This window comes from Scaptodrosophila lebanonensis, unplaced genomic scaffold, assembly GCF_003285725.1.
Source record: "Scaptodrosophila lebanonensis strain 11010-0011.00,11010-0021.00 unplaced genomic scaffold, SlebRS2 tig00001412-arrow-pilon, whole genome shotgun sequence".
NCBI classification, from domain to species: domain Eukaryota; kingdom Metazoa; phylum Arthropoda; class Insecta; order Diptera; family Drosophilidae; genus Scaptodrosophila; species Scaptodrosophila lebanonensis.
Genome location: NW_022060739.1, coordinates 6,172,610 through 6,200,558, shown reverse-complemented (window position 1 = coordinate 6,200,558; position 27,949 = coordinate 6,172,610). Strand labels below are relative to the sequence as shown.

At 40.1% G+C, this 27,949-nt stretch overlaps 1 protein-coding gene across 1 annotated transcript; it reads left to right on the top strand.

Annotated features, from left to right (window-relative positions):
• Window positions 1-405: 405 nt before the first annotated feature.
• LOC115631031 (rab3 GTPase-activating protein catalytic subunit) lies at window positions 406-27,654 on the top strand. Its single transcript, XM_030527652.1, has 6 exons — window positions 406-513; window positions 570-1,772; window positions 1,835-2,007; window positions 25,862-26,421; window positions 26,538-26,767; window positions 26,829-27,654. Exons 1-6 carry the CDS (start codon window positions 406-408, stop codon window positions 27,348-27,350), a joined length of 2,796 nt encoding a protein of 931 aa, XP_030383512.1. The 3' UTR covers window positions 27,351-27,654.
• The last annotated feature ends 295 nt before the right edge of the window (window positions 27,655-27,949 follow it).

Below are 27,949 nucleotides of genomic sequence, written 5' to 3'. Positions count from 1 at the left end.
CAAAACTAACAAGATTATAAAATTGAAATAATCCGCTAAAGACCAACATATTATATGTTTTCAAACAAGCCCAATAAAACCTAACAATATTTTGTAGAAAGCATTGCAATATTTGAATATATGTATAGCTCTTTTAATATATAAAATAAATAATCTTATACTTATTTATTATTTTTAAAAATGCAATATTCCTTCAGACAAAAGCTCATTACTATGCGAGCGTAATAGCCAAGAGCTCCATAACAGTTAGCTACATTCTATACACGCACTATTCTTTTCTGCTGATATGGCAGCTCTTGCGGTGGCAGTTTTGGTATTTTGCCCACACCTGGCCACCCCCTTCACAGATGTTGTTGTTTATGATTGACTTGCTGACTTGTTAACTTTGGCAATAAAGTGTGATAAATGGCTGAGGAAATCGACGACTCCGACTTCTATAGGGAGAACTTCAGCGCGGACTCCGATTGGGAGGTGTTCAATGCGCAATTGGCAGAAATACTGCAAAAGTGGGACGTGAGTAAATGACAATTTTCCAAACCGAAACAATTAAAACTCTGGTGAGTTTTTAGGTTCAGAATGCCGATTGGGGACGGGAGCTGAGGCCAGAGGAGCTGTTCTCCTGCAAATGGCAGGTGGAGTCTGAAACGCTGAACCTGCTACGCAACAACATTGCCGTGGAATACTACGAGGCGAAGGTGTCGGCGTCAGAAGTTGCTTCGCCAGAGCACGAGGAGGGCAGCAACGTCTGCCTTCAGCGCACGAGTTGCCATCACGATTTGATGAGCAGCGTCAACAGCTTCGGGCCGCCAATTAGCAGCTCCAACGAGCTGCACATGCTGGCTCGCATTTACGGACTGCGTCGCTTCATTGTCCTGCATCCAGTCAATAGCCAGTTTTTGAAGTCAACTTCCGAGTTCAATTTCTTTTTGAGCGCTGCCGCTGTTTCATCTGCCGAGGTGGGCAGTGTGGTGCCGATTTTTGTGCAAATCTACGATCCCAAGTGGAATTTCTATACCGGCTTGGCTTTTGCGCCAGCGCTGCGCACAAACTTTCGGCTGATTGGTCTGGACCAGCCGCAGAAGGAGTGCCTCTATCTGATGCGGCAGCTGGCCATGTTCAAGGAGAAGGTGCCCGCCTCCTACACCCAACCGGCGATGGTGTCTGTCCGCATGACCTACGCCTTGGACACGATGCGCATTCGCATGCCCATGAATGTGCCCTTCGACCATGGACTCAACTCGGAGGACATTGTGGTCTCCGGTGAGGTGGCTCCGCTAGAGACAATGCACTTTCACGCTCTGCCGCATGGATACACGCCCGAGAGCCGCACTGAGATCTATTTGGTGTACACATGGCCAGAGCTGACGGAGCATGTGGCCTTCGACAGCGAGCAGAGCTCGGATTTTGTGCCCTCCAAGGCGCCCCTGGGCCAGATATATCTGTCGGTGGAGGCATCGTCGTATCTCTCCTGCTGCCTGCAGGACTATCAGCAGGCTGGGCGAGTGACTCGCACCCTCGAATCGTATGTGGGCCGCAATTTCTCTGGCATTAGCAGTGGCGCCGAGGCAGCCAATCCTCTCGACCAGCTCACAGAGCACAAGTTGAAGACACGCCGGGGCCAGTACGAGCTGCCCTCTCGGGCCGGGCAGAGTAAACGCCTGCCTGGACCCATGACTGAGAACGAGTTGAATGAGCTGCTGACTTATCTGTTCCCGGACATGCATCCGGAGACGGCTCTATTTCCATATGCTAAGGAGAGCTTCAGGGATAAGGTGTGCAGCTCTTTCTTGCATAATTAGGACGGGTTTTTAACCAGTTTTCAACTTCTTTGCAGTTCGATCCGATGCGCATTAAGAGCGCGGTGCCCGATTCTTTGGTCTGTCGCTTAAGCTGCTTGCTGGCCACATGCCATGCCCATCTTGGCGGCTTCGAGGGCATGGCTCAGCTGTGGGCGGCCTTCACCCGTCAGCTACGCATGCTTTGGGACAACTCGCTATCGGTGCCGGGGTGAGTTAAAGACTTTTCCCAATATATTGAGCAATTGTTGTTCGATTAATTCTCATAAACGACTCTAAGCTGGCCCAGATGAGATTTGTTAATGCTCCTCTGGACTCTGATAGTGATGAGTTCTTCTCTTGACATTGATTTTTAAGCGTATCTTAGATATAATTTTGCCTTATCTTGCTTTTATTTTAGAGCCCAAAGGTACTATATACTGAGATTCTTAGATTGTAATGCAGTTTGTGGTCTGTAGTCTATTTTCCAAAGCATTTTTGTTTTGATAAGAGTTTCTCGTGAAGGCTAGACATAGAATTAATTAGTTAAAGCTATGATTGTGCTTTTCAAGGCGTTCTAGTAAGCTCCCCTTTCTTTCAGAACAAGTATTTTCAATAGAGAAACTCGTTTGCGTGCCTGAAATTTGCCTACAACGGCGTGTATCTATTAGAGGTGAAAGCACAATAGATGCAAATAATTGAAAAACAAAAAAATAATGGCTTCTAGGTCTGATCTCTCCACAAAATATAGTTCGGCTTTAAAAGGCAGTATGGATCCGCAGCCGCCGCTTTGTAACCAACTTTAAAATGCACAGACCTTGATCTACTCTTTGTTATAGATGATATTTAAACTAATTGTCTGTTAAGGCAAATATATACTGGGTCATACATTGATTAGATAATACCTCGCATATGCGTTAGACGTCTGTAGAAATCTCATATTTGAAATCTTCCACACAAATTTGAACAATCGGTATTAAACCCAACTGCTAGCCAATAATATATTTGCTTAATGGTTGGACTTGCTGAAGCACAATTAATCCTGCCGCGATTTTTGAATTTCTAATATTTGCAAATTCCAATATATAATAATAACAAAATCGTTATTATTCCATAGTTTCAGTTTCGGTTTCTTCCATTTCTTTCTCCGAAAGAAAAAGGAGAAGCACTGGCTAGGAAGAGTTTCAGCGCAGGAAACTTTCCTAAGAGGGAAGCTGATAGATATCAGAAGAGGAAACGCACCACGATACCCTAAAAGATAGATCATACTACCAGATTAAAGATCCATTCTATTTAGTTTCTTTCACCCTCAAATGCTATTCAGATACCAAGCATACCCTTAAAGGTAAATCATACCCCATACTAGCAGATCGAAGATCGATTCTATTTAGTTTCCGATGATCTACATTTTCGTAGAGAGGAAGAGAGACGAGTTTAACAAAAATATGCTTTATTCGGAACTCAATGCAATGCACAATTAAACACAAAACTTTCAACTTCCAATACAATGAAATTGCAAATTCGCTAATTATGTAAAATTTGGTTTCGCTAAATGTTTTGTTTCTTTTTCTTTTCATTTTCTTTTTTGTTTTGTTTTGTTGAAGCCGCAAAGTTAACATGTATAGTTATCGGGTTTTCTTTCTTATTTTTGTTTTGTTTTTTTCTTTATACATCAACAATTGAACGCACATACGAGTACTTATGTACTTGTGTATGTATGTTGTGTGGAATTCAAGTAACTTGCTCCGTTCTATTCATAAAACCAGGGCTCTATCTTCTCTATATATATATGTATTTGAGTCTTCTCTGGTTGTTTGTGTGTGTGTGTGTGAGAAACTAAACTAAAACTAAGCACGTGCCATCATCTCCATCTGGTTGGGTTTCTTCTCGACCTGTCTTTGCTGTCTTTCCACTGCTTAGACAATCTTTATACATAAGTAGTTTGGTTTTTCTTCTCATCTCTTCATTGGTGCTAAGGCAGTTTATTTTGTTTATTACATTGCAATTGTAATTAGCGCTAGTTTTGATTTCGATGCGAACTAATTATACACTAAGATTACATAACACCTTGTAAGTTAGCTACTGAAACATTTTATATACCTTCTTTTGTTATTTGTTTTTGTTTGTTTTGGTTAATCCTAGAATTGAGTGTGTGTTTTGTTGTTCTTGTTTGCATCCATCTATACACACATATATATAGGTATATATTAGTTGCTTGATTTGTTTACAATCTTAGCTGTTCTTTTTGTTGTTGTTTCTAAATAATTGCTCCCGTTGTCCATCTAAATTGGGTTTCTCTAAAACTAATGCTCAAAGCGTTGCTTAAAATTGCCTTAAATAACTAAGTGCCTAATTATCAGATATATATATATATATACCTCCTATGGTATGTATTTATACTATATATATTTATATATCTATATTGTTTGTCTTACTTGGCTAAGTATTTAGTGCCAGGCATGCGCGTTGCGTTTCTGCACCCGTGGGTTCCGATCCTGCGCATGGGCACTAAATATTGTTAACTGTCAACTGTGTTCGCAAGGACTCGCAGGCTGCGACATCCTCTGTAGAATGCTAAAACTGAAAAGAGCTTAGGCCTAGGCAAGTGGTTTATTTACAAAGATTTACAGTTCATAGTCAATAGAAATAATAATAAAAATGATGATAAGGAAATTAGAATTCTCACACAATTTTATTTCATTAAATTGTCGCTATAAAAAATTACATAAGAATTAATCAAATAATTAAATCAATACTTGTAAACTTAAGGGTAGCACACAAACGTTTCAATTGAAGCCTTTGTACAAAAAGTTAAAAATCTCATTGTGGATGAAAAAATGCAGCAACTGAAGAAAAGGAAAACAAAAGCAGCGCTTAGGACAAACGATTGATAATTAAATAAAGTCGAACTCAATTGAATTGAACATTAAATCGAAATTGCCTCACAATTCGAAGCGAAATTCAATTTGCAGAAGCATTTAAAGGCAGTAAAGCATTCGGTCATCCATTTTTACGGCTAGTATTTGCTTTCTCCTCCATGGTGTTGGGGTTGACAAGCATGGTCAGCAGAGGGGGAGGGCGAAGCACCTAGAGCGGGTCTAGTGAGAAGGTTTTAAAGTCCTTCAGGAGAAGAAATGATGCAAACAATTGTTGATGGTTATTTGTAAGAAACGTTGCCTAAATCTAAAATCTTTTTCATTCGAATTTTAGCAGTGGCTTTAACTAAATGGTCTGCAAGGAAACTGGTTGGTAAATTAATTAAATGAACATAAAAGGACAATAATTAATGGAGAAATTAAAGTAGTGTAGGAATCAATGTATAATATTAGACGAAACTTTTAAATGATTTTTGTTTATGTCTTAGACTACAATTTAAAGCTTTTGAATGTGGAAAAGGTGACAAATTCATAATGAATTTGCACACGAAAATGAAAACATGGTTAAATATTTTTTTCCAAAAAAGTTTGAAATTGTGAAATATTCTGTTCTTCATTTCCCAGTTCCTCTAAAGAATTAATTTCGGCTTCGGGAAATTCAATTAAAATTGGGAATGAAAGCAGTGCCGAATATATAATTAATTATATTTGTTTGCTTGAAAATCTGTAGCAAGATACTTGTAACTTAGAAGCTTTAAAAGTAAATGTCAATTCGGCGATATGGCAACCACTTCTGGATACGATTTTGGATCTAGAATGCGTTAAATTGGATCTTCTGTCAAACCATCAGTTTCCTTAAGAAAATTGATAAGAATTGGCTGCCCTGAGAATTTGGAACAGGTCTGCCTAAACTTGATGACATATTCTACATAGATTTCACAGAAATTACAGAATTAATAAATAATTTCGTGAGTTTCTCTTTGAATGTGTTCAGAAGGTGCTTTAAGATTTCTGGATTTAATTGAAATTACAGTTCGAAAACGTAAGCTTTAAGGAGTTTAGAATCGGAATTAAATGTTCTTAAGCCGCGTTAATTTAGTAATTTAGTTATTTTCACAAATCTCAGATTCCTATTCATGGGGGAGTACAAGTAAATATTTGGTGTCCTTTAAAATGTCTTCCAACCAATTGCTTGCATCATCTTTAAAAACGGGCTCATTGAATTCTTAGAAAATAAAAGTATGCCTCACAGACTCGGGCATATCCATGCTTATCCAGCACACCATAGAGCATATTAGTTATAATCTAATGCTATTTAGTTGGAGATAGTTGTATAGACTACACGTACTATATAGATAAGTTTCCTTCTCGTATGTATATTAGTACCGTTAATTATATGTATATATCTGTGTATGTATATTGACTTATGTTTTAGTTCTTTGATTGCTTAACATGTTTGCTGTTGTTGCTGCCGCTAATGCTGTTGTTGTTGTAAAATATGCTTGTGTGTGTAAGAACAACAACAACAACAACAACAACAATGCACATTGTTGTATATTGTTCATCGTTTGCCGAGTTCTTACTTTCGTTTCGTTTCGTTTTAAACAGCTTACAAAAATATGTTCTGCATTCATTAAATTGTATGCAAATGTTAGGCCACTAGAACAACAACAACAACAACAATCACACGAGCAGCGGCGGCTACAACGACAGCAACAAAAACAACAACAACAACAGCAAGTGTTGCCAACACACTCACAGGGCCAAGTTGCTGTCAACACTGTCAGCCCTATCAGCCAAAGTCAAGTTCAACACCAGGGCCGACGCCGAGGTCGTCCTCATGTCCGTCTCTCTCTCCGTCTCCTGAAAGTCCTTCTTGAGCTCAGGCTGAGGCTGTGGCTGTGGCTGAGGCTGTTGTTGAGGCTGAGACTCAGTCTCGTTCTCATTATGCGGCTGCACTTGCTCGATGCTTGACACGGCGGTGCTGGCCAAGGAGCCGGCTGTTTGAGTGCTGCCAGAGCTGTCGCGACTGCTGTCAGATGTTGTTGTTGTTGTTGCTGCTTCTTCTCCTATTGTTGTTGTTGTTGTTTGTTTGGTTGGTGGATTGCACATGTTGGTTATGTTGTTGTTGGCTGACTCGTGGACGGGCAATCTTGTTGTTGACTGCCGCCCGTACTCATCGCTGCTTATTCTACAATTACAATTACAGCTACAGTTATCACTAAATGTATGCGCATTAGTTAGAGTGCCTAAATAATTGTTTCGTCTATATAAAATATTGTTAGTCGTTGCATTTGTTGTCAGCATGGGTAACTGTAAACGGAAGGCATGGCCACGCATGCCGCTGCGTGTTGTTGTTGCTGCTGCCGCCGCCGCCGCCGCCGCCGCCGCCGCCGTTGCTCCGGTTGCTGCAGCAGCTGTAGTTGAAACAGCAATGTTGCTGCTGCCACTGTTGCTCGTTGTGGGATGATAAATGATTTCCTGACGCTCATATTCGTTAAAATAGTTCTCAACAACAATGCCACCGTTGGCGTTCAATGTTGCTGCCTCAATTGCTTTTGCTGTTGGTGCTGTTGTTGCAACTGCCGCTGGCAGCGATTGTTGCTCGATGTTGCTGTTATGGAAATTAGATGCGCGCGGCACCACATCAGGTGGCGAGGTGCAACGTTCTGCCTGCGGTGGCGTGTAGTATTGCAGTCGTTGTTGTTGTTGTTGATGTTGTTGCTGCTGCTGGTGTTGTTCCTGTTGTTGATTGTTTCTATGTCGTTGCTCCAGTTGCTGTTGTTGTCGCTCTCTTAACTGCTGCTGTTGACGCCGGCCACTTTCACCAGCACGCACTTGTGCTGTTGTTGCTGTTGTTGTTGCTGCTGCTGCTGCTGCCCCTCCCCCGCCCTCTCCCCGTGTAGCGGCCGGCGTCAGATACTGTCAGAAAATCTCATCCAAATTTAATACAACATTGAAATATCAGGATAACATAAGCCGCCCTCATAATGGCACTAAACCGTTGCGCGTTGTCGGATTGCGCGCCATATAGATGTCCATATCATGATCGGTCCAATTATCTGATGTATCGCAATAATTGTTTAATGTGTGCGTTGAACCGGCCGTCGAATACCTGCAGAGCATGAAAACGATACACACGATATAGTTTCTGTATTTAATGTGAAAGGTGTTTCATGTTAGACAGAAATTGAAATAAGTATGTTAACAAACAAACAAACAGTTACAAACTCAAAGCCAGTGCGAAGATTAAATCAAAATTGCTTTAAAATGTATGAAAATCTGTCAGGTGAATAAACAAGAAAATCGCTGAGTAACTTAACAATTCATTTATGTAAGCAGCTGCCTCTTATTTACTTGTATGTATGAGGCAGATGAACTGTCTGTCAAATGTTGAGTGAATGCAGAGTAGGTTGAACAGTGCTTTTTATATTCCCAAGACATCTTAGGAAAGAGAGCCTGTTGGGCGAAATTTCAGAAAAGAGTCTTCTAACATTTCTTCCAGAAAATAGGGAAAACCAATTCTTTTTCAAGAAGATATTGCTCTTATCAATACAGGCTGACAAACATAGTGCCTTCTATAAAGGCATTTGTTCGTTAGATGAAAAGTCGACTGGTTTCTGGAAGTCATACAACATTTTAATTACAACTTTTTATTTATTATCGACGATTTCAAAACTAATTTCCAATACTCGGTAACACAAAGGATCCACTTGTGTCTATGTCTAGAACAATCTTCATTTTAAAACAGTCTCTCAGATTTATGAGTTCTTTAGGAACAACTTTTTTTTTTAAATACGAATACTCGTATAAGTTATATGTGGAGTATAAGTGACATTCCTCTATGAATTATTTAGTACACATTTGAATATCTTTATAGTGAAAATAATCAACAAAATGCAATCGTCATATAAATATAAAACGCATTATATATTGCTTTCGATATTTTATCGTTTAGGTTGCAGAAATAAACCCAAGCCATAATATTAAAGAGTATTTCAGTGTAGTATTAGAAATAGCCTAGAAGTGAAATCAATATATCAGTTGGTTATTATTTGAAACTAGTCAGAAACTGGGGTATGAGTATTAGAATAGAAATACAAATATTCTACCAAATTTTTCTTTATATAAGCTGACTTCAATCGTGCTAGTGGGAAGTCTTCAATCAAAACCACTTTTTTCGCAAATAATTTCGAATAGATTCTAACGTTTTGAACGAAATTTCACAGAATACTTTCAAAATAGTTTAACCTTTCAATTCATAATAAATGAATTGTAAGTCTTTTTGAATACCAATTCAGAAATCGTTGCGCCGTGTTTTGTTTTGTTGTTAATAATAACAGCAAACAAAGAGCTTTGTTTTCCCAAGCTAAACAGTAGATGCAAATTGAAGCGTATTTGTTGACTGCTCACAATACTTTCTAAGCCCGAAGTACAAACGGATGGTTATGTTTAGTTATCTTTAGGCCTTTCGCTAAGCATTGACAATTCAAATTAACGACACATTCAACTCTTCTTTTTTTTTGCACAACGCACTTTGAAAATAGAAAGAAAAAGAAAATTTGTTTAGCAAAAAATTATGGCACATAAAGGAGTTACAAGGGTGCATTAGTGTGTGTGTGTGTGTGAGTGTGTGTGTGTGTGTGAGTAGAAACTTTAAAGCAAAATTGAAAGTGTCTCGTAATTAGCAGCAGTCGGCGCTGTAAGCCTCTTAAGTTTCCACAAATACCCGCTGTCATTCACATTTGCGGGTGCTGTGAGTGTTAATTAGGCGTGTGAGTGACTGCGAGTGTGTGTGTGAGTGTGTGTGAGTGTCGACTCTCAATTATTAATGCAGGTAAGTGTGTGAGTGTGCGTGTGGGTGTCTAATTAGTCGTCTTCACCCGCTTCAACGAATCGCCGCCGTTGTTGTTTCTAATAAATGCTGTTCTACTTACCGACTTCCCGGTCGATGGTTATGTATGTGCGTCGTGTTCAGCTGATCGCGTGATCTGGAGCGGGGACGTGAGCGTCTGGCGCTCGATGCAATGCTAGCGGGTCCGCCACCGCCCACGCCCATGCCGCCCATGCCGATCAAGCCGCTGTTGCCCAGACCGCCTCCGCCTCCACCGCCGCCGCCGCCACCGCCGCCATGTATGGAGCCGGCGTAGGAGGCGCGCGACATGCGTTCCGAGGCAGCGGCCAGCGATTGTCGTGATTGACGCAACTCGGGTCGTGAGTTGACCAAATTCGATGGAAAGGCGCTGCCCAAGTAGCCCCGATGTGAGTTATTCGAAAAGCTATGCTGTGACTGACCATCGGCTATGGATCTGCTGTGTATATGTGTGTGTATATGAGTTCATCATGGGTGTGTGTTTGTGTGTGTTGGTTTGTGGGTGAGCGGCACATTTAATGCAAATCATGGAATCAAAAATGAACATAAGGAAATTATATTAAAAATGGTAAACAAAAACGAAATTCATTAAATGCTGGCGCAACAAATATTTCCAAATGCATGCAAATGTGTTTACAAAAATGTTCAACTCTATGTTCCGGCCTGTCTCTCAAGCACTCACCTGCTCTTGGCCACCTTGCCGGGCATGCCCGAGAAGTGGCTGCGCATATCATCGGGCTGTTCAACGGGATAGATGCGTGGTCGTGGTATCGAGCGTCCACTGTACGCAGACACTTGATCCCATTCCTGTAAGAAGCATTGTAAGTGAAGAAAATTAGGCACTGGCGAGCTACTCGTCTTAGAAACTACTTATATCTTTAAAGCTTTTGAAAATACGATCCTATGTGAGCGGTTCTATTTATGCTTTGTCTGTACTTTCATGACCAAAAGTACATTAACATATGTAGCTATAATTCAAATCGAGTCATCAAATAACTAAGACGCTTCTGTAATCTACAGAAGATGCTCCCATTTCCAATGAATCGTCTTTGAAGGCAATAGTTCCCTAGATTGGATGTTAAACTATTAGATATTCCGCATGAGACATTCAAATAACAACTTTAGATATCTAACTGAATGTTTTTTTTTTTCCTGGTAATACTGTGTATAGGTGAACTACTTTTAGTTGGTAAGGCAGGTAAAAATTTCACCCAAGATTTTTTATAATGCCATTTAAATTGAAACCCATTAAAGTTCTGTGCCAAAATAAAATATTTCTTTCTTCAAACAAATAAACATGCTTTTCAAATAACAAAAATGTATCTCGATAGCTGAAATAATTGATTCTTAAATGAAATCTATGTATGTATTTTATCAATCAAGGCCAACTTCTTCATTTCCGTTTCGGCTTTCTTGTAAAAAAGATATTTCAATTTGAGTTAAAATCATGCCATGAATTGGAAAAATAAAGTCTGTAATTTTTTTTTTCATTGAACAAATTTGAATAGCTTTAAGAAATTCTGCCTGAAATGTGATGTGTTGAGATAAAAATTGAAATAAAATATATTGCAAAATGATTTAATTTTTTTTAATTGAAAGTTAAGACACTGTTTATAAGTATAATTATAGAGCTTATCTTGTCTTCTTCTACAAAGCTGCTAGATACTTTATGAGTTCTAATATACTTGTATACCATGGGTTGGAATGTAATTAGAAGCTTTCAAACTTATTTATTTATTTAAATATTCATTTGTTAAAGTTTGTTTACTTTTGCTTTAAATTCTTACTTTACTCCAAGCTAAGAAGAATAAAGAAGTAATTCATGGGGGGGCTTAAGCAACAGACCTTCTGCGTGAGGGAAAAGCATTTCTCCAACCGAGTTATTAGACATTCCTCAACTTTTGTCAGAGCAGGTAGGGTACTATATAAGAAGATATAAGACTGCTTCTTAGCAAGAATGTTCGTCTCGTAACTTTTTCTTGAAGCATCAACTAACTTAGCAAGACTGTAAGTCTGCATTATTAGTTTTGAAATTGGACCTACTTTCACTTTTATGCGCGCATTAGTTTCTCTTTTATTTGAACATTATTCTTAAACTTTAATTTTTCTGCCTAAATTGCATGTGGTTTTTTATTTTAATTTAAAATATTATCTAAAGCTATCTAACAGTGTTTAGTAATACATTAGTTTCCGAGGAACAGTTAATTGAATTCCCTGCTTCTCGTAAGCCTTTTTCAAGTCCTTCTATGACCCACATCGTTTAATTTTTTATCACCCAAAGCCTTTTTTGAGATTTGTTGTTGTTGTTGTTGTTGCTTTTGGCAACTCTCGGCAAGTATTAAAAAGTTGGCAATTCCCATCGGTTTATCGCATTTGGTGTGTTGGTGTGTGTTGCCATTTCAGTTATATTGCCCCATAAATACCGTGGCCTTCTGCTGCCACCCACTTTTGCTTACACACTAGCGGCGTTTCCAATGCCATTACATGCACATCGGATACACTCACCTGCCTGGCTTGGCAGCCAGACTTACCTTGTGATTGTTAAATGCCGATAGCGTTGCAATGGAGCCAAGTGGTCCTGGCGAACCGGTCGGACCGCAACAATTAACGGGCAGTCCTCCAATTGGCAGTGGACTCTTCTGCTGGTTGTTTTGTAGTTTGCGCGAGCGTCTGCGAAGAGAAACAGCGATGAGCACGATGATGGAGTGTGGCTAATCAGACAACCCCAAATGCCTGCCAACTTAAAGCGTAACATACTTTCCCGACAATTAAGCCTTAAAGCAGGCCACAAAAGGAGTGGTTGAAGCACTGAGAGAAATCAAGCTCAAGTTAGGAGAAAAGATGAGAAAAACAGTTTGTAGTTTGAAAAAATCGAAATTCAGAGACTATTCTGATATTATGCTATATTTTAAAAGTGTTTACCGATTTATAAAGTTGTTATAGGTATAATACTCTGAAGGTCTGAAATAATTCTACAGATATTTAAAATAAAATATCCAGTTCTACACTATAAAGGGGGAATAGATGACAAATAAACCGGGCATCTATTTGTGCGCTAAGTCGTGTAAAGTCTAGAGGTATAAAAGCAATATGTTGAAACCAAATTGCTAATATTTAAGAGTTTGAAGTTCCTCTAGAATTAATTGGAAAACTAAAAAGCGAGTGGGAACGCGTGGAAATATTTCTTATATGCATTTCATAAAATTTAATCAACACAACTCCACCCGTAGAGGGTCACTATTAAAGTTATTTCATTTGTACCCACTTCGATGCGATTACGACTTTCATTTTCTCTCAGTGCAGGCCGTTCAACAAAGACTGGGGCCCAGCTAGGGTTTGAAATATTGACAGCAGTGCAAATCGCTGCACGTCAACACTGCCTTAACTAAAAGCTAGTCGGGCGCTGTTGGCCCAAGCGGAGTCGTGCCAACAACGAACGACCTGCAGACATAAATCAAAGAGCCACTTTACGTAGTCATTGGCCACGTATTGGCTTTGTTAGCTGCCACATAATTCAAGCAGCTGGTTGTCCAGCCCCCGTTTCCCAGTTCCCAGTTCCCAGTCTACCCCATTGTCTCACTGCTTGCTTCCACTAACCTGCTGGCCGCAATGAATACAATCACAGCCACAATAATGGTCCCACAAATGGCTGCGCTGGCCGCAATCGTTATCTTGTCCATGTTGGAGGTTTGTGAGGCGACGGTGCGGACCTCACGGCACTGCTGATACGGCACTGTCTCCGGCGTTACATGCAGCTCCTCCAGCGAGATGACGCACACGATAATGCACTCCTGGGCCGGTACATTCTTGATCTTGAACTCGCGCTCGCTGGCCTCCAGGGGAGGGCCCTGCTTGAAGGCCTTCTCGCCGAACAGGCGGTAGACCACGCGAAAGCCGAGAATGTTGGCCGTATCCGAGTCCCACTGTATAATGACCGCGCTATCCTGGCGGAAGGCATGCTTCACTTGCACCTCGTTGGCATCGTCGATGCGTGTGCCACGCTGCGGTGGATAGCCGAGCACCAGAGGCGGTCGTTGCGGCTTGTGTGGAGTGCCGTTAGCATTGTTGACACCGCCTTGGCGCCAGTTGGGCGACTGTTTGCTGCTCGTTTGGTGAATGCTGGTCGCCGTGATGCTGCCGGTGCCATTTGTGGCCGCTGGCGCTGCTGCTGCGGCAGTTGTTGCTGTTGTTGTTGTTGTGGTGCTCGGCGAACGCGTCTGTCAAAAGGAGTGAGGAGGGAAGGTGGAGAGTAGGAGGACCTCGGTTAGTTGTTCCTGACAGCTAAAGCCGCTTCAGTACTTACCGTGCTGGTCGCTGGACTACCGTTGCTGCTGCTGCTGCTGCTCCTTCTGGTTGTGCTGCTGGGCGCTCGGGTTGTTGTGCTCGTCGTCGTGGTTGTTGTTGTCGTTGTGGTGCCCACGCTATTGACCACAGGCGCGGAGGCTGCTGTGCCTGTGCCCGTACCCGTGCCTGTTGCTGAGCCCGTTTCAAATTCGCTGGAATCCTGTCCGGTTGGCAGCGTCGGTTTCAGATTGTCGGCCAACCCGACAGCGCCACGCAAGGCTGCATCGGCAATCTCCGGGCAGTTCAGTTCCTCGGGCTGTATGGAGTAGAAGCCGCGATCTCGGAAGCGTGGTGGCGTGCCACAGAACTGGGGATTACGTTCGCGCGAAGTGACCTGCAAAGTAAATGTTATATGAAATAGTGTTAAAGAACCCAGCAAGTAGTAAGCAAGAGGAGGCAATTGATAAAACAAATATAAAGGAAGATAAAAATTCTGATAGTAGGATAGTTGAGTACTTCTTAGTCTTCTTAGTCCCTACGAAGATCAATCTGTTCAGTGCAGACTTAGGAAAGCACTCGGGGAACTCTCAATCTGTTCGATGTTCAGACTGAGGAAAGCACTTGTCGCAGCTATACCCTTTAAAGCTCTACCCGACCCGCATCCGCACCTCCCCCATATGCACACTCACCTGCAGGTCGCCATTGCGTATCCACTCGGCCACCCAACGCAGCTTGCAGTCGCAGTGCAGGAATCGTCCACCCAGGGACAGTCCTCGGAGCGTAGCATTCAAATGCGTAAAGGCGCCTTCTGGCACCGTATTCAACGGATTTCCGTCGAGCGCCAGCAGCGTAATACTCGGATTACCCCGGAACGCTGCCTCGGGCAGGGCCGTCAGCAAATTGAAACCAATGTCCAGCACGCGCAGCTCCTTCAGCGAGTGCACGGCTCCGATGGGAAAGTCGGCCAGCAAATTGTTGAGCAAGCTCAACGAGCTCAGTGTTTTGCGCACTCCGGCGAAGGCCGTTTCCCCAATGCTCTGTATGAGGTTGCGCTCCAGGTTGAGGGCGGTGAGGGAGTCGAGGCCATCGAACGCACGTATGCCACCCGCTCCGGGCAGCTCTTTGATGCCGTTCTGCGACAGATCCAAAAAGGCAAGGCTTTTCAGGCCTCGTATGCTCTCCGGCACGCGACGCTGTCGTGTGCCTTTCAGATTCAAATTCTTCAGACCCTGCTCCAGACCGCGAAAGGCGCCTGGCGCCAGCGTCATATTGTTATCGTTCAGCTTAAGGGTAGATAGCTTGTTTAGACCCGCAAAGGCATCGTCGGGTATGTTCGTTAACTGATTTCGGGACAAGTCAAGCAGATTCAGCTTAGTAAGCACTTTCAGGGCCGCCACTGGCACCTCGGTCAGCAGATTATCCTGCAGATTGAGGTTCTTGAGCACCGCCTCCTGACCCTTGAAGGCCCCATTCGCCACATGCGATATGCCGCAGCTGGACAACTGGACGTTGTGCAGACTCAGGTTGCTGAAAACGTTGTCCTGCAGTTCATCAACCGTCGAGTTGTTGACGTAAAGCAAATCCACGGGCTTGAGACGAGCGTACGTGTTCATCGCATCCAACAGCTGCGCAAAGTCCACCTGAGCAGAAGCCAAAATAAAGAGAATTATTTACATTTTCAGAAGAAGGCAGGCGTTCTGTTTATAAAACAAATAGGGCATAAATAATGGGGTAAAAAAACAATTCAGAAGTAAGCTAAACGCCAAAAAGAAACAAAAACAACTCGAACCAAAAACTACCTAATCGATTGGACTGAACAGATATGTTACCAATCGAACCAGTTGTGTTCGTTATTAGATATTTTTTTAATTTCTATTCGCTTTTTTGTTTTTTAGTGTTATGTACTTTAGCTAAGCTTACATCAACAGCTTTGTTTATCGATGTATGTAATAAATAAATACAAAAAATAATATATAAAATATAAATAGAATGGTTATGCGAAAAAAATGTGTCACTAACCAGAAAGCTCATGAGCTAAGCAACAAATTTGTAAGAATTAACACTCTTTTGAATTGAATATAGGAATTATTTAACTTAATTTCATTTGTTAAACCCTTAACATACTACAATAACAAATGAATCATATTAGTTAAAAAGTTGAACGGAAATGGAAATTCTTGGATCTTTTTATTATGGAATTAGTCTTGGAATATTTCAGCTACCTTTAGATCTCAGAATTTTGCAATAATCATATTCTACAATCTTTGAAGAATTTGAGCTTCTTTGAATTGGATTTTAATTAATTTCGATTGTTAACCCCTTAACATACTCCAGTAATAAATTATTCCTCAGCTCTTATCAGTTAATAAGCTGATCGAAAATGGAATTTTGCAATAATCATATTCTGCAATCTTTGAAGAATTTGAGCTTCTTTGAATTGGGTTTAAACCTTATTTAACATACTTTCGATTGTTAACCCCTTAACATACTCCAGAAATAAATTATTCATCAACTTCTATCACTTAAAAAGTTGAAGGAGTAAGTCTTGGAATATATCAGCTACCTTTAGTCTCAGAATTTTGCAATAATCCTATTCTGCAATCTTTGAAGAATTTAAGCTTTTTTGAATTGAATTCAACAAGTATTTAACTTAATTTCATTTGTTAACCCCTTAACATACTCCAGTAATCAATTATTCCTCAGCTCTTATCAGTAAAAAGGTTGATCGAAAATAGAAATTCTTAGATTTTTTTTATTAAGGAATAAGTCTTGGAATATTTCAGCTACCTTTAGATCTCAGAATTTTGCAATAATCATATTCTGCAACCTTTGAAAAATTTGAGCTTCCTTGAATTCAGTTTAACAATTATTTATCTTAATTTCGATTGTTAACCGCTTAACATCCTCCAGTAATAAAGTATTCAGCAGCTCTTATCAGCTAAAAAGTTGAAGGAATAAGTTTTGGAATATTATTTCCACTGCCATTTTTAGATCTTGGAGTTTCGCAGTAATAATGATAATCTAACGATCTTAAACACGACACAATCTAGTTTTAGTTTAAAGAGTAACGTTGCATGTTTTCAGTCGCGAGCTGCACGGAAAGTAGAATCTAATCTAATTATTGACTCACCTGGTCACACTGCACGGACAACTCACGCCCCAGATTGTAGGCACATATGCAGCTGGACTGGAGGTCGGGCACATCTCGCTGCCAGGGACATTGTGCGCGGGCCGGGGCTGCTAGGGAGGCCAAGAGTAGAAAGCAGGTGAGGAAGAGCAGCTTTGGCTGGGGCGTGGTGGGCGCGCGGGCGGGCTTGCTGGTGGTAGTGCTGTATCTCATCTTGGTGCCGGCATAGAGCTGCAATGGAGAGGGAAAGGAGGAAAACCACTTTAGTTATGGAGCAGAAAGTAACAAACGTGTCTGCGTCGGGTCATAAATTATCCAATTAATATTGTCGCATAGTCTCTCGCCTTGGCCTTTGCGTGGCAACTTTCTCAGACGCCTCAGCCTCGCCACTTGGCCAGATGAAGAGGCCTCAGGGCCAGTGTTCAGATAGGCTGACAGGCAAGCAGGCAGACAGGCAGGCAGGCAGACAGGCAGACAGCTTTATCAATCAGTTTGTTGGCTACTTTCAATTTCATTTTCATGCTCGTTAAACAACAAACCGTGCGCAAGCAGCGTGAGATGCCAACGCAACCCATCACTGACCAGCTAATGCCCCACTCCCCCCATCCTTGCTCGCTCACTCGATGTGCCATTGCTGTTGATCCTTCGGCAGTTTAGTTTGATTAATTTGCTGTTGCCTGCTTTATTGTTGGCCCCGTTCCAGAGCTTCGGGACGTTCTGGCTGTCAAACGAGGTGTTCTCGGCCATAAAATAAAAATAAAAATGCAAAAAAAGTAAATCCTGCATCCCTTTTTGAGGCCCAAAGTGTTGCGTGGGGTGTGGCTTTTTGTTGGCCATTTAATTTAATTTGCCAGGCCGGGCCAAAGGTCTGCTCGAATGGCAGCGTCAGTGCCAGGGGCAGGGTTGGGGGCAGGCAGTGTCATAAAAAGCACATGATTCCCGAACCATGCCCAGCAACAACAGCAGCAAAAGCAACAACAATAATAACAATAATGTGTGCTGAGCACTTGAGAAGAGGAGCGGGCAGTGAGTGGCGGACCTCACATGACCTTTTCACTTCATCATGAGTTATGGCGACACTCGACGCGCTGTTACTTAAAAACGAAAAGTTACAAGTTTCTAGGTTTCGGTTTAGTTAAGTCAACATAAGGCCTACGATAGGTGGATGTCGGCTAATTAGAACAAGTTAAATGGCGCTGAGTAAAAGGCCTATGGCTTCCACTTGTTTTATTCGGGTTCCTTTTCTTCAGGCCATTTATCAGCTGCGATTCGGGCTGAAGCTTGACAGGTGAGCCCGGGCTTATCTCTTAACTCGCTTTGGCGCCAAGACGCGGCCATTTAAATGGGGTTTTGGTTCTGCACAGCCAAGTTAAGTTGCGGCCACCATCATTTTGTTTCGCACAAAGTTTTCAAAACTGTCTAAACTGCTGTTTCCAACTGCTCTTAGAAACTACATTTATTTATCTTGCCTTGGCTATTTTCAAAAGCAGACTGAACTACTCAGCTGCCGAGCCTAAAAATGTGGGTCCCAGAACATGCTGAGAGCTTTGAAACTAGTCTTGAGAGTAAGATGATAATTTATTTGTTATCTATTTTGATTCCTTTTAGAGAAACTTAGTTTTAGTTTAAAACTTAATTTTTTTTTATAATTTTTTTAAATGAATTCTAATAACTTGGCAAAATAATTTATTTATTTTATTGTGTTTGTTAAGATGCATTTAAATTTATAGTACGTGTGAAAAATACGAATAAAATTTCCATTTCTTTATTAAAAACAAAAAACTTTAATTTTGAAATTGCTAATCATTGATGGTTTGAAATTACCTCACAGACATATTTATTTCTATGCTTTTATAACTATTCTAAAAACTCAAAAAAAAATGTAAAAGTTGTTTGGGAACGGATAGATTATGTTATATATATTTTTTCAGGGTCTGCAAATAATGATTATTTTGTTATTTTTAAACGAAAATATTATTCACTTATAGTAAATGAATAAAAATTAAAAAATGTTCATTATTTTATAACTTTTTTAATAACACTTATAATGATTACAGTCCCTGATTTTTTTTTAAATATTTATAATAGTTTTTCATTCAAACATTGAATCTTTCTCTGCTGGCAATATACAAATCTGTTTTGTAGATTAAGTTTACAGAGCCAGGGAGTAGGAGTGTTTACTTTTTAAAGTTCAACTCAAAGTATGACTATTTCAAATATATTCATCTAATGTACATGAATATATTTTCCCATTTTTCCCATTTCTTCCGAAACTGTATTACAATTGTGTTGTATTTCCATAAATTTTTGGAAGTCAACGCTAAACATTCGTTATCCAAATTCGCTTCCGTGGGTGCATCTTTTTGTAAAGGTTTTTGATAAATGCAATTATGAAAAGCAAATATTAATTTGAACACTTTTATGCTTTGATTAATTGATGTACAGTTCAATTTTTTTGGCTTCCAGCATCGTGCAATAAACTTCATGCAACCCAAAACTTTAAATTGCTTAAAGTGAAGTAAAAGTAGAAAAAATTTGAAATCATTTTTTGTTGCGCCTCCACCAGCTCGCTGCACAAACACAAACGAAATATTGATTTCCCCTTCCACCGCCCGCCCCCCTCCCCAGTAACCAAATCCACATTTTCAATTCGAGGGCCTCTATTGTCTTGCAACCGCAGAAAACCGCAAATAATAATTAAACTCCACGCTTCACAGTCCACAAAATCGTAATCAACATTTTGTCTTTTGATTGATAGTTTTACCCATCATCATGCCATCTATATGTATAGTACTATGTAGATATAGTAGCCGCATGCATAGCCTGTGGCTGATATTTCAATAAACCACGAAAAGCACAGCAACAAAAACAACAACAAAATTAATAATAGTAATAGAAAAGAAAGATATGCCGCGTCTCGCTTGACTTGATTGTTCAAGCGATTTGCGTTTGGCGTTTTGTAAGATTCGTGTGCTTTGTTTTTTTTTCTGACTCTTTTTTTTGGCTTCCTTATCTTTTGTTTAATTTCACGATAAATTGCATTACGTGGCCATAATATTTTGCGCTCGAGTGCAGACGGAGACAAGCAGAAACAAGAAATGTAGTTAATGCCAATTTGCCATTTATATCTATCTCTCTCACTCTCTCTCTCTCTCTCGTTCTCCTCCTCTTTAGCAGTTAACTATTCATTCGGCCACAAGTTTAATTAAAAAATTCTTGCAACATTTTTTCTATTCATGCATTTCATCCATTGCTTTGTTTTCTCTGTTTTTGTTGCTCTCCTTATTAATTGCATCACTAAAATTTTAAATGCGCGAAAGTGCGAAATTGCAAATAAGTGAGAAAACAAAACAGAAAAACTAGGAAAGATCTATGGACAGATGTTTTGCTAAGGCGAAGCTGAAATACGCTTCCAAATCAACTGAGTTCTGGCAGGGGTTTTTTTATGCCAGGTGAAATCGAACCTAGTATTACATTATCCGATAACTGGTCACATTTTCAGATAAGACAACTGACTTGTTCAAAGACGAATTGCATCCAATATAAGTATATAATATATTTTTCTTTCCATATTTCGTAAACTACTTGTAGTCAGCGTTGGTAACAGACCTTTGGAATGCAATAATTTTATAAGCGGAACAGTTTTTTATAATAACAATAAATTCATTTTTAAGAAGAATTCGATCCATATTTTTATTTATTATTTATTTATTTATATTTATAAACAACACAGACAATTTTAATCATATTTTTCCTTGCGTTAGCTGATAATTGTCCTGTCGATGCGATAATTTATAAGTTAACACTAATTCCTTTAGACTTAGCAGTATACCTGCCTTTAAAACAGCTGTGAATAGAATGCAAAATGCAGCAAGGACATGTGCTTAAGCTGAACAGGACGAAATTATAAATACATAAAAAGCAACATCAGCTTCTGATGGCAAGGATATTGAAACCTTCACCTAGACATGATTGTTGCAGCTTCAGATCTGCTTGCTTGGTCCCTTAGCTTTGACTTCTGGCGCTTTGCTTTCCCAAAGCTGTCAAGCTGCCAGAATGCCCTTTCGCTTCAAGTGAAGTGTATATGTATATAGTACATCAAGTATACGCACAGTTGTGCAGCTAAGCACACAGAAAATACTCGACCACTGCAGCAACGCTGCCAACTTTTTCCATCTTTACGCTTCTCTTTTTTTCCTCGGCTGTTTTTTTTTTTTTTTTGTATTTTTTTCGAGCGCTCGCTCATTCAACTTGAAGGTGCAAAAATATTTTTGTGTTTTCCTCGACTATTGTTGTTGCTGTAGTTGTTGGCTCGAGCTGGCGCATAATTATTCACTTTTTTCACTCATTTTGCGGCGTGTTGGTAATTTGCATATTTAGACAATGGCCAGCCAGCCAGCCAGTCGGTCGGTCGGCCCTTTTTTCCCTCTATCTGTCTATCTATCCATCTATCTGTTTGCCAGGTATTTCGTTTGTGGGGGGTTTTTTTTTTGTTAGCTCCAACGAGGTGCCCTGTTAAGCAATCTTCGGCGGCTGTTGTTGTTGCCTTTGTTGGACTTAAAATGATTTAATTGAAATTTTATTTAACAAAGCCGTTGCCGGCTGCTGCTGCTGCTGTTGCTGTCACATGCCTCCTTTTTATTTTTGGGCGACGCTGGGGAGGTGGCTGCTCTGCCACCCTTGGGCGAAATGATAATACTTTTAAGCATTTAAGTGGATTAGGATTTTGAGGTGAACGAGATAGAGGGCCAGAGAGAGTGAGAGTTTTCACTTTCCTTCTTTTTTCCTGCCATGGTTTTTTGTACGTAACGAACGAAAAGTTGTCAATTGAAAAGTTTACACGTGTGCCGATCAGATTCGGTGCTTTAGACGAGATTACACACACACACACCCACACATATTTATGCGTGTGTGTAGTCTCTGTGGATTTTAAGAACTTGAAATGCATTTAATGGTTAAAGCAAAAAGCTTACTCTGACAAGTCTTGGGTGTAAAGTTTGCATACATGTGTATAGTATAGATGTATCTTATCTACATATCTACAGACTAAGTATTTGCGTATGTATTTAATTTGCAGGCGGATGTGTAATTCTGTAAAAGTAACATAAAGTAACACAGTTTTAAATTCGATTAAGCTCTTAAGTAATTGAACGAATATGTTGTGCAACTACATTTCAGAATGTCTCTCCAATTCAATTACGTTTTGATTAAAACAATTTAAGCATTACAGATATAATGTTCAACTCAACTTTAATTGAATTAAATGCATATCTGTGTTGTGGCAAGTACAAAAATACTGAGCTTTTATTAATTTACAGAAGGAAAGATGTGAAAAACACAGTGATGCTTTCTTTGATGCATTCTCGTCTCCAATGCGCATCCTTAATGTTTAGAAGCTTTATTAATAGGCGAACTTTTTTTTCATTCTATTTAAATTCAATAATAAAGGAAAAGGTTTGTTGTATTGCTTTTAAAATGAAAACTTACATTCAATTGCTGATGTTTGATGAAACAACTTTAGGGCAAGTTCTCGTCTAATATAAACGGTGGAAATCTAAGCACTAAAAAGCATACCTAATGGTTTAATTTAAACAAAAATATGACAAAGTATGCTTGAATAGGGAGCGCGTTGTCACCAGAAATGTGTTCACTTATTTAAGATAAAATCAATGAAAAGTAGAAAAGTATCCCGCATGAATTATTTTCAAGCATATCGAACAAATCCATAATCTAGTTATTAGAGATCACATTTATCAAATAAAGAGAATATTATTCATCTATAAAAGTCATCTCATCTGGTTACTAAACATAGCGCCCGATAGACTGTTCAAACATTCCCAAATTTCTTTGTAACCAGATCTAACAGGCTTGTTGCTATTGATTAAGCAATCAGCAATGTCCGAATAAAAACCATTTGAATTTTAAAATGAAACATAAACGATGTGAGGCAGCATCGTCAAATAAACTGGCACATTAAAATCCACACATAGCTCTCTAATCCATCAAGCCGTAAAGTCTTCGAATAAGAGACTATGTATTTTTAAAGCCGTTTTTCCATGTAGCTTGCTATTTGTCTGACATTTGTATCTATTGCCACACAACTCTTTTTCCGAAAGTGCGGACAAAACCCACACACTTCAAATAAATAGCAATTGCCGCAGAACTATAAAGCGTCTTCGCCATTGCTGGAACAGTAAAATAAACTACACGAACCAAAGTGTTCTGCCGCAGCTGCTTCTGTTGGCCACAAATAAAGCCAAAAGCAGGCCGGGCCATATATTCCAGCAGTTTATGGGCGAGTGATGATGTGAGCTCTGAAAGGTATACAGGACAACAGGACAAAAAAGCAACAAAAACAACATCGAAATGAGACAGACACACAGAACTACAATTAATGTTGCGTCCGCACTTGATCTTTCATGGCGGACAATGCTCGTTGAGAGCCGTGCATAATGTATTATCAACTGGGCAGCATCTACGCTAAACGACCGAAGGGTCACTAAATTTAGCCGTCCACCCAGCCAGCGCCTCAGCTCTACAGTGGCTAGCAAGTATATATAATCAGGGAAGATAAAATTGGAATTTTGTTTGACTTCAGAATATCAAAAAATAAGACAACAACTGAAATAAATTTAACAATGTGGTTGATTTTCAAGGACCTGTTTAAGATTCTTTACATTACATTCAAAGGCTTCCAAAACAAAGTTATAAGTTTTATTTATTTATGTATATAATGCTAGCTTAAAATTAAAATCTTAAAACGAGCAGAAGAGGGCTTTCAGCTAACTTTTAAAGAAAAAAGTAGGAACACATATGCATGAGTAAATGTTTGTGGCTTCTAAATATTTTAATATGAGTTAAGAGTTGTGTATTGATGGGCTTTTAATTAAGGTGATGGGATTAATGTTTGGGAGAACAGATAAGCTATGAAATCTATAAGTTATAAGCAACAAATGCTTAAATACGTCAAATTTAATCAAATTTCATTTATAAATAATGTTTACCAGAAATATGATGAATGCCATATGTTGAATGCTTTATATGTAGTTAATACAGTTAGTCGTTAGAGAAATAACTCTATTCTAAAGAACATCTAAAGAGTATATTGTTAAGAATATCTGTTCTATACAGCAATGATTTGTGGTTGAAAGTTGTTACTTTTACTGGCCATATAGGTGAGGCGTTAATTGTTTATTTCACATTCATTCAATGTACCAACTCTCTTTATTTTCTTTGTGATACGGAAATATTAATAAATATTGATAAAATATAAAGAATGCCAAACAGTGCTAGTGCCATAATTATTTGCCTCTTATATCATCCTAAAATGCAATTTAAGTTGCTAAAAGATTGCCTTTCTTGGTGTATTTATTGGTGTACTATTTAGGATTGCAACTGAAAGGGTATTTGCTTATTTTTCTCCATACAACCACAAATTATTTAGGAGTTATTTATTTATTTATTTACAAAAATTCTTATAAATTACTGCACTCGTCACAAAACTGTTTAGATACGTGTATATTGAGCTTTTATCTAAAAGTGGAAAATATGAATTAAAAAAATATTTACAACGATTAGAAATTTAAATGTGAAGTGCAGTTTTTAAACAAAATTACTTTATAAGCAATACTGAGTTACATATCGAGTGTTTGGAAGAAAGATGTGAAATTTTGTAAACATATAGATTTCGTATTTAATCGTTTTTAGAGACTTGTTGACAACTTCAACAACTTCCTCTTTCCAAACAGAGCAGCGGATATGTTTTGTTTAGTTTTTAAAACCGATTCTAGACTTCGGACCAGCTACAATGTAACAGGATTTAAAATTACATTCAAAATCCGATTCAAGCCAGTGGGATTAAAAGCAACAATTCTTTACAAACAAAGACCGAGCAGAACTAAGACCTGTTCGTTTTAATTGTTGTCGTCAGACAACTTAATGTGTTTACCTTTTCTAATACGGTGGATAGTGAAAGTGTCACGTTGGAGAATTTATTATACCCGAGTTGCGTTCCAATGTGCACAGTGGGTTGGCTTAAGTTATTGGGCTGCTTGGGTGCTGGCCGGGTTTGTTGTTTTTATGAGCTTTAAAAGCAACGAGCTGGACCACTTAAGTGTCTGTGTGTGTGTGTGTGGCTGGCCAAGGCGCCGCCCTGAGGCCTAAGTAGCCGAATAGCCTCTGCTGCTGTTGTTGTTGTTGCTGCTGCTGCTGCTGCTGCTGCGGAGCTTCTGAGTCTGTCACAATGTCCGCATTGTGGCAAGCATAATTACAATGCTTGTGGCCACTGTTGCAACGTGCTGTTGCAATTTGGAAGCTGCTGCCGCTATTTTAATGCGTTTTTCTAGAAACTGGAAAAGCTTTTAGCAATTGCTGGCCGTCGCGAATAACAGAACTCTATGCAAATGCAACAAGCTGTGCCTTGTTTGGCGGCACATCCGCTTTGCCCAAAAGGGAGTCGCCAGGTTGTCGCACATAACTGTTAACATTGGGGGTTCAATAAACCTATTGATGAGTCAGTTCCCCTGGCTGGGGAACAACACAACAGAACTCAACTCATTTACTATGCACGACCCGTCCAGCCAGACACGCACACGTTGACGAGCGACGCGCCAGAATTTCAATGCTGGGGCCTGGGTCTGGCTCTGGGTTTGGGCTTCTGGTCGCGGTTTCTGCTCCACGCCGAGTCTTTGGCAATGCGTGTCATGGCTGGAATATAGGTTGCCATATTTCAACAGCCATAACACAGCCAAAAGCACATCAACACATGCGAGTATTGGCCAGATATGATGAAGACAAGGCGGCCTTTTGTTTGCCTGCCTTTCGCGTCTTGTTCTTCTACTTCTACTTCTGATGGGCTGTACAGATAGTGTTGTTATTTGTTGATGTATTTTGCACTAATATGCTAACCATCGTCTTCTCCTTATAGCATTACGCCGGGCTTTCCCGATACGCGCACTTGTCTGCTCCACCAAAAGCTGCAAATGTTGAACGTCTGTGTGGATCGTCGCGTGCAACGTGAGGCGGCGAGTAAACGCAAACAACAACAACAACAGCAACAACAACAAACACAGCGTACAGTAACAACAAACATCACGGACGATGAGCAGGAAGATGATGATGAAGATGATGGCGAGTTCTATGACTGCGACGAGCCCACATCCGCTTCTAGTTCGCCCATCAAAGCCGTGCTTAGCATTAGGCCAGAGGGTCGTCTGCAACGCCTGAGCGAGGAACGACTGCTGGACGAGCCCGAAGAATTCCTCTACATACCCGTCACACAGGAGCCAGTGCCGAAAACCGAAGACCAGCTGCAAGATGATGCTGAGATCATGTTGAAATTGGGTCCAGGCTCGGGTCTAACCACGCAAATGATGTGCACCTCGCTGCTCTCGGATATGGAGGCATTCAAGGCGGCCAATCCTCGTGGCCAAATGGAGGACTTCATACGCTGGTACAGTCCCAAAGACTGGGAGCAGGTCGAAGATGGTAAGTTGAAGAAGGACTCGATTAGACAACCAACTCACAGCTGTTAATGCAAATAAAAAACTTCTCCACATTCTCAGTACTGATACTTGAAATCTTCAATTATATGTTAATTGCAGAATCGGGGAAAATATCGCATCAGTTGAGCGTGCGTATGACCACTCCGGGCAACACTTGGCAAACCGTGTGGCAACAGGCCCAACCCGTGCCCGTGGCACGCCAAAAGCGTCTCTTCGACGACACCAACGAGGCACTGAAGGTTCTGCAGTTTCTGGAAACGCGCAACATGAGCGAGATTTATGCCTTGACAGTCATTCCATTGCTACACTCAGCCATTCTGAAAATAATTGTGAGTAGCCAACTATCGGGAAACTAAACTCGACTACAACGATTGATTTATTCCCGCACAGGACCTCTTCAACAACGCTCAGGTGGAGGATGTGTTCAGCGCACAAATCGAGCAATGGCTGAGCGATTTGTGTCGCCTCTCACGCGCACATGGCAGCGATGAGATGCCCCTCATTAAGGGGGCATTGGATGACTTGGCCGAGCTGGAGCGTCGCTTCTATCAGTTCAGGTGTTTCGAGCGCCTCTCGGGCTATCCTAAACGCAGCACTCAGGCCCAGGTGAAGCGGCAGTTTGAGGAGATACTGAAGAACGACAATTGTTGCACGATTGTCAATAAGAAATTGAGCGCTGCCGGCGATGTCTTGGGCAGTAGTGGCGGAAGTCTGTACGACATATTGAATCCGAAGCAGGACAAAGATATGTCTGAGCGACTGATAACAAAGGACTACGTAATACGTTTGGATGGTGATGCCAAAACAGCGGAGAAGGGTGAATATCTCGGACCACAATTCATGCGCGCCATCGTCACGGGCGAAAAATTAAGACTGTGTGGTGCGTTTACCGAGAGCACAACATTTATTTAGGGATATAGGATTGAAATCCAAAATAAATCATTAGTGGAACTCTCAAAGAAATTGTACTATATCCTCAATTTATTTATAACAACACAAATGTGCTTTTTATATAAACTATATTTAATTTATATTGTAATAGTTTCCTAAAGCTCTATTGGCGTACTCATCTATTTGGAAGGTATATGGCTTAACAAATTCTTTAGATTATTGTGCACATTTTTTATAATTGTTATTATTTTTAAAACTGTTTTGTTTTATTGGTGAATATGGTGTGTTTTAAATGAAAAAAACTATTGTTACTTCTAATATATGCTTTTATACGAACTCCATACATTTTATAGAATATCAAATATATATGTAGAGACTTAAAATGAATATGAGTCTGCTTGTTTGTTTTGTTTTTCTAGATTTTTTACAGTTTGTGGAAATGTTCATTGGGGCTTCAAAATGCCTTAAAATGGGTTGAAAGTGCTTGAAGATCACAAGTCTGCTTGATCAGTTGACAGGACGAATCGATATGAGTATCCAGATGCTCCTAATTCCGAGAAGGGACAAATGTATGTTAACTCCTTTCTTGTTCTGCTTCGTAAAGTTATTAAGAACTAGTC